General features: G+C 48.7%; 1 protein-coding gene across 2 annotated transcripts; it reads left to right on the top strand.

The window, feature by feature from the left end:
• The first annotated feature begins 2,581 nt into the window (after positions 1-2,581).
• LOC127755627 (sec-independent protein translocase protein TATB, chloroplastic) lies at positions 2,582-5,756 on the top strand. Of its 2 annotated transcripts, none has more exons than XM_052281319.1 (6): positions 2,582-3,042; positions 3,659-3,780; positions 4,142-4,201; positions 4,271-4,391; positions 4,757-4,885; positions 5,299-5,756. In XM_052281319.1, exons 1-6 carry the CDS (start codon positions 2,856-2,858, stop codon positions 5,415-5,417), a joined length of 738 nt encoding a protein of 245 aa, XP_052137279.1. In that variant the 5' UTR covers positions 2,582-2,855; the 3' UTR covers positions 5,418-5,756. The 2 variants fall into 2 exon arrangements, with proteins under 2 accessions (XP_052137279.1, XP_052137278.1); XM_052281318.1 differs by having other exon boundaries at positions 2,583-3,048.
• Positions 5,757-7,394: the final 1,638 nt, after the last annotated feature.

Below are 7,394 nucleotides of genomic sequence, written 5' to 3'. Positions count from 1 at the left end.
AATGGCTTCAGCAGCTCACAGACTAGCAGAATTACCTTTGTTGATCTTGTTGGTCCTGATAATGATGAACTTGATGGTGGCAGCAAGCACTGTACAAGAGAATAAAGATAAGAAGCAGTCAAAATCTTGGGTATGTAAATTTATATGATGGCTTGTTTGGGCAGAAATTTTTATGATGTCATGAAAATTCATCACTAAAAGAAAAAGTACGAATTAAACTATTACGACAGTACGAATTACTCCCCTGAACCACAAAACCGGACATATTAAACCTCAAACTATTGATACCGGACGAATTACCCCCCCCCCCCCCCCGATACAATCCTGAGCAGTTTTTATCCTACGTGGCGCCGACGTGGAAATCCAATCAGAAAAAGAAATTAAAAAAATAGGGCCCACATGTCATTACCCCTTTTCCCCTCTAAACCCCCCCCCCCCCCCCCCCTCTCTCCAGCGCACGTGGATAGGCAGTGGGCGGCGGCAACGACGACGCACCTGGAGCAGACGGGTGGTCGGCGTGCGGGGGTCGGCAGCAGAGTGCGAGGATGGCGCGGCGCCGGCGCCGAAGAAGGCGTTGGAGGAGGCGGGCTAGGTCGTCCCTCCCTCTCTCGCTCTCTGTGTCTCTTTCCTTCTCAGCTCAGGCAGGCGGCGGGAGACGAGTTCTCCACGGGGAGGGCGCGGCGGCACCGCACGCGGCGCGCGCGGTGAGGAGGCGAGGCAGCCAGCGGGCTATGTCGTCCCTCTTTCTCTCTCTGTGTGTATCTCTCTGTCTCTCTCCTTCTCGGCTCAGGTGAGACCCCGAGGCCGGCGGCGGGCATGGCAGGGGCGTTGAGGGTGTACGCGTAGCCCACAACGGATCTCGCGGGAAGGAATCGACGATCCCGCTGCCGTGTCGAGCTCCCTCGGCGACCCTCCTTCGTCTCGCGCCGCCTCCGTTTCCGGCGCCGGAGCCAACCGCCCCAGCTCGGCCTCCGCGCGGCGGCGCCCTCCACCGCCGACACCTTCATCGACGGCGAGGCTGTCTTCCGGGGAGGCGACGCATCGACGAGGCTGCGGCGGGCGCGCAGACCTGCTTCGTGTTCGTTGGTGACGACGGTGGCGCCGACGGCGTGGCCGCGTGGGCGACGGAGCGCGCCGCGGCGAGGTTTCTGTTGGTGGCGGCGCGGCCGCACGGCGAGGCCGCCTCCTCCTCATCTCGCGCCGCCGTCTCCTCACCTCGTGCTGCCTTGGCCTCCGCGGCGGCACCCTCCACCGCCGACACCACCGCCGGCAGGTGCCGGCGCTACACCTCCTCCAGCCCACCGCCCGTCCCTGCATCGCCGCCCACCTCCTCACCCCTGCGCGCTGCCCTGTAAGAGAGAAAGAAGAGAGAGAGGAGAGAGGAAGAGGGGAAGAGTATGACAGGTGGGACCCACATTTTTTAATTAAATAAAATACTGACTGGATTGCCACGCGTACGCCACGTAGGACAAAACCGCTCTGGATTGGGCCGAGGGGGGGTAATTCGTCCGGTATTGAAAGTTCGTTGTGAGTAATGTCTGGTTTTCGAGTTTAGGGGGTAATTCGGCTGACCACGATAGTTTAGGGCCGACCACGATAGTTTAGGGGGTAATTCGGCCGACCAAGATATCTTCAACGTTTATTTTTCATGTTAACCGGTTTCTCTTTCTTAATCTGTTAGCACTACAGTTAACTGCTTTCTTTGGAGTAATATATTAAATATCTAGCGATAAGAGTTAAAATGTGTATTAAAGCAGAAAACTGATTTCCACATTGTTACTTCAGGAAACTCGTTGATAGAACCTCGTCAATATTCCATCAGAAGCACCAGAGAGGCAGAGACCAAGAAAGATGACTCCCCACGACTTCACATATAAGGACTAAATTGTATTACATGTCACATCGAATGTTTGATCTTCATTAAAAGTATTAAATATAGGCTAATAATAAAACTAATTACATAAATGATAGCTAATTTACGAGATGAATCTATTGAGCCTAATTAATCCATAATTAACACATGTTTACTACAGCATCATATAGGCTAATCATGGATTAATTAGGCTTAATAGATTCGTCTCGCGAATTAGTTCAAGATTATAAAATAGGTTTTATCATTAGTCTATATTTAATACTTCTAATTAGTGTCCAAACATCCGATGTGACAGGGATTTATTAAATTTTAGGTTGTGTTTAGATCAAGTAGTATAAAGTTTTGGCATGTCACATCGGGTATATCGGCACACATTCAAAGTATTAAACGTAGACTAATAACAAAACAAATTACAGATTCCGCTTGCAAACTGCAAGACGAATTTATTAAGCCTAATTAATCCGTCATTAGTAAATGTTTACTGTAGCACCACATTATTAAATCATGGATTAATTAGGTTTAAAAAATTACACCCAATTTGTGTAATTTAGTACTGCCAGCCATGGGAGAAGTGGGTCGATAATGTTTCGAAAAAGTCCTTCGATTTTCTGTAATTATATATAGGCCATTACAAACAGTATTTGGGGGCGAAAAGGGAACGCTCTGCAAAATGAGAAAAGAGTAGGGGTTTTTTGGCAAAATAACACCCACTAACCCAAACCTTATCCGCCGCCGCTCGCACCCTCTCGCTCTGCCCGCTCCCTCTCCCTCTCCGGCGCCGCCACCGAGCGCCGCCGCCTCTGCCACCCCTCGCGCCGCCACCTCCGCCTCCCCCTTACGCCGTCCCCGTTGTCGGGCGCCGCCGCAATATCTCCCTCTATCGTTCGCCTCCCTCTTCTTGTGTTGTGGTGGTGCGGTGCGACTTGCGAGTGAGCGGCATATACCCTACGAATCGAATCGAATTCGAAGCCCGCCGCCGGCGATGGCCGTCGCTGGCCTGCTACTCCGACCTCCTCCGTGCGTCGCCATGTGCACTCCTTCCCCTTCCCCTTTCCCTTCCTCACAGAGGAGGAGGAGGAGGAGGCTCACGCTCGCTCAGCCCTACTGCACGCTCGGCCTATCCTTCGTCTCCGGCCGCCACCACCGCTTCCTCCTCCGCCGCCGCCGCCGTACGGGTACTCTCCCACAACCAACAGACGATTCATTGATTGATTTGATTGTTTGGATTCATTTAGTAGTAGTATCTAATTACCTTTTAGTTGTACTCCTTATTCTTTGTATTACTATCCGTCAAAAGTATTCATCATATCTTGGATGGAAATAGCAACTCTTGTCACAAGCTCTATACAGTGCACAAATTGGGCGGCATTCAACATTTTTTGTCATTGTGCTGCTCAGGCTCAGCTGCTGCCCACCATATGCTCGGGAAAATGCCTGGGATCACCTGGCTGCTCGCCACTTCTTCCTTCGTTTCCATAACTACCGTTCCTAACCTCATCTACAAATTTTCTCTTGGGCTGGAATTAGACGTCAACACACTACCATCTTTGTATGAAAAACAGGAAAGCTAAAGACTAGGAAAGGAGGAGATCAGGATTTCTTATACCCATCTAATTTGTCTTCGCCGCTATAACTGCCCATCTACCTTCCTGCTTTATATAGCTGGATGAAGGATATTCCCTTTACTATATTTACTATGCCTGTATTCGTATCGTGCTGTTCCATAATTCTTTGCCAAATTAGGCATCTCACAGCGTTTGTGTTTCTTTGACTTCTTCAATGTAGAGAGCAAAAGAACAAGTCGTGGAATGGGTGTTTACGCTTCTTTATTTGGAGTTGGAGCTCCCGAAGCTCTGGTCATTGGAGTGGTTGCTCTGTTAGTCTTTGGTCCCAAAGGACTAGCAGAGGTAAACTCTTTCCCAACAAACCTGGACATCATATTTTTGCTGTTGTCCGGCTTCCTATTCTAGCTAATTCTTCACTAAACCCTCAGCATTAGCACCATATTCTAATCGCCTATAGTTTCTTAACCTGTTGCATGTACTGCCAGATCGTGGTAGGTGTTCTGCAAAGGTTTGAAAGCACACACTACATACAGAAAAGAAAAAGCCTTACAGGAAATATTTTATGTTGTGTGTTTTCTTCACTTTAAATATGTCATGTTGTTGTTCTGCTTTATTTTACTTGTGAATGAAAATGAGCATGTACTTCCTGCCAACCTTTCTATCATTACGAACTGTTAGGTCTCACTTGCTTGCTTGTATGCAGGTAGCCAGGAATTTGGGGAAGACTTTGCGTGCTTTCCAGCCAACCATTAGAGAGCTACAGGTTGGTTCGTGACTTGTCTGATGTGATTCCTTGATACATATGTAACGTGTCTCGTTTTTCCGCATATAGGATGTTTCAAGGGAGTTCAGGAGCACTCTTGAACGAGAAATTGGACTTGATGAAGTTCCCCCATCAACGAACTACAGGCCCCCGACCATGAATAATAGTCAGCAACCTGCTATTGACCAAAGTTAGTTGATTTAACTGCTCCTAAAGTTATTCAGGGGGAAGTCATACCCAATTAGTTTAAAGCTTGAAGTCCACATTAGAAATTCATTCATGTCAGTAAAAAATCACAATTGCACCTTGATACATTTGCAGTGTTCTGACCGCTGGGTTGTTACTGGTTAGCCCCACTTATGTATTTACCATTTCCTTCCATCCTAGACTCATATCCTGCTTGTCATTCAATGCTGTTAAAAACTAAGGTGGCATTCAAACAAGGGTCTTGACATTTTCCTAGCCTTGAGCAAGCACACATTTTTTTCCCTGTGATTTAAGCTTAAGACCGTGAATGTAATTCTCTTGTTTTTTTTGTTCCTTGAAACACAAAAGGCTCGGATGATAAGCCTGAGGCTGCACCTTACACCAGCGAAGAACTCATCAAAGTAACTGAAGAACAACTAGCTGCGTCTGCAGCTGCTGCTTGGAATACTCAAGAACCTCCTCCATCACAGCAAAAAGGTTTTGACATTTTCTTTGTGCCATTTCTTCAATTAGGTACACATGTTCAGTATTCATAAGATAAATTGTGCAGATTGTCTTATGTTGCATGACATTTTCCAACTGTGTAAAATCTGGTTCATCTTTGCCAAGTTATCAGGACTCTATGCTCCTGTAAGCATGTAGTAGTCCTAGAACAAAATGGAAGCAACACTGCCAGTGGCTTATGTGAGCATGTGTTGATTGCTGGGGCAGTTGTTAAAGGTCCTAGTGACTGCACTTGTTTTTGCACTGAATTTGTGTAAATCGTAAGCCTGCTTCAGGGGACACTCCCTTGTATCGGTTTTACTTACGTTGTATCTGAATTCTGAAAGTAATCGCTTACGAATTTCTGGTCAAGCTAATTAACTTGATTCTGCTGAATCATATTTCAGAAGCAGCAGCTACTTCTGAAAGTAATGACGGTGCTATATCAAGAGGGAGTGATGGTGCTGGTGCTGCAATGAGTGAGTCCAATCGGAACATTTCTGAGAAGACTGAAACCGAGAGATGAAGCATAACGATGTAGAGTACTACTGTATTAAGACTGACGCAAGAACACGCTGTGGAGGTTGGAAAGAGCGGATTATGATTTTTAATTTGGTGAGCTGGGTATGCCTGGGTTTGGGTAGGGAGGAGTGATTTGAGGATCTGGTCAGCTGTGATGCATATGTGTAGTGTTGCTTTGCTGTGTAGTAGATCGACTGTAATAGAATGGACGGACAGACTGAAAGGTGATCGTCCCTCTCTTCCTCCGACCTCTTGTTTTGCTATGGATGATACTAGAGCGAGATTGTACAGTTCACGATGGATAGAAGCTGGGACCAATGCGTAATTATTTAATTAACTGGAAGTTCGGGGACTTTTTTTAAATATTTGCTGATGTGGCGCTCTAATTCTCCAGCATTCCCACGGTGTTCAGAGAATTTAATATTATTAATTTGTCATAGGAGTAGCTGTCTGTTTGTGCCCATGGGCTGTCACCACTCCCTAGTACTATGTGTTTGATCAGTTGTCATCTGCATGTCACTTGATGAGCTTGATCTGTAAGGTGAAGAGGATAGTAGAGAATATAAAGGGTGGCGGAAGGGGTGAGTGCTGGGAGATGCCACGTCGGATTGCTCTGGGTGGTAATTTTACAAAAAAAGTCCTTCAGGTTTCTGTAATTATATATAGGCCATTAGGGACTGCTCTGTAAAATGAGAAGCATAGGGGCTTTTTCACAAAATGGTGCCCACTAACCTAACTCCCCAGACCTTATCCACCACCGCCCGCACCGTCTCCCTATACTCGCTCCCTTTCCCTCTCCCTCTCCGACGCTGCCACCCCTCGTGTCGCCGCGTCCACCCCCCCCCCCCCCCACCACCACCGCCGCCGCCTCCCCATCGCACTGCCACCTCCTCCTCCCCATCGCACTCATCGTCGGCTGCCTCCACCTCCCCCTTCCTCTCGTGCCGCCTCCACCTCCTCCGTCGTCGCGTCGCCATCTTCGGGCGCCTCCGCCTCTACCTCCCTCGAGCCACCTTCGCCTCCCACCTCCGCCTCCGCATCACATCGCCGCTCTCGGCCGCCTCCGATGGTCGACGTCTGGATCTGGCCTCCATGTGGTCGAGGCACGCGGACCTGACCGCCCGTGTCCCCTCCTCGCCTCACCCTCTCACTCTCCCTCTGATCGCCCTCGTCTGGATCCCACTTCGCCACTGCTCTCCCACTACACCATGACCCATTTTCGCCAACTAACTTGTATTGGCAAAAAGGTAGACTACACAACATATAATGTGTAAGAAAATCTATGTAGCACTGCCAACACATTATGTGTCGGCGATTTCAATTTTTGTAGACAAATAATCTGTCGGCGATTCATTGGCAACACATAATGACATAATGTGTAGGCGATGCTATTATTTTCACCGTTAGTGTCGGCAAAGGTGTACATAAGGTTTTTACTTCCCTTTGCGTGTGAAGGAATCGAAAAAAATTGAAGTACGTGGGAGGAATTGGGGTGCGGAACCAAAATAAAAAAAATTGAAGTGGAGCACCCAACCTTTTCTGCTCCTAAACCCTATCTCCTCCTCTCCTCTCCCAAATCCGTCGCCACCACCGTATCTCGCCGCATCCTCCGCCCCATCGCCACTCAGAGCCACCTCCTCTCGCGTCTCCCGCCTCCCACATCCTGCCGCTGCCGCCTCTTCTCGCCACCCCCCAGCGCCTCCCTCCGCCACCTCCTCTCACCCCTCCTGCCTCCCGCCGCCGCCACTCTTCTCACCTCCCAAGCGCCTCCCTCCACCACATCCTAGTGCTACAGATTGAGGGACGGCTCAAGACGGCGAGTTTCGTGGTGGCACACATCGGCGCCGCGCGCTGGGAGGAGCCACGTTAGCTTTTTACTACAGTAAAACAATACTCGGGTGGAAATTTTACGAAAAATCCCTTCAGTTTTTTGTAATTATATATAGGCCCTTACGAACAGTCTCTAGAGAACAAAAATCGC

The sequence above is a fragment of the Oryza glaberrima genome, chromosome 11 (genome assembly GCF_000147395.1).
Source record: "Oryza glaberrima chromosome 11, OglaRS2, whole genome shotgun sequence".
Taxonomy (NCBI): domain Eukaryota; kingdom Viridiplantae; phylum Streptophyta; class Magnoliopsida; order Poales; family Poaceae; genus Oryza; species Oryza glaberrima.
This window is presented reverse-complemented; position numbering and strand designations above follow the sequence as displayed.

Bases quoted from the DNA above. Each gene is read 5' to 3' on its own strand.
- LOC127755627 (XM_052281318.1), top strand. From the start codon at position 2,856: ATGGCCGTCGCTGGCCTGCTACTCCGACCTCCTCCGTGCGTCGCCATG. The intron at 3,781-4,141 runs GTAAACTCTTTC...GCTTGTATGCAG, and splicing joins GTCCCAAAGGACTAGCAGAG to GTAGCCAGGAATTTGGGGAA. The intron at 4,392-4,756 runs GTTAGTTGATTT...GAAACACAAAAG, and splicing joins GCAACCTGCTATTGACCAAA to GCTCGGATGATAAGCCTGAG.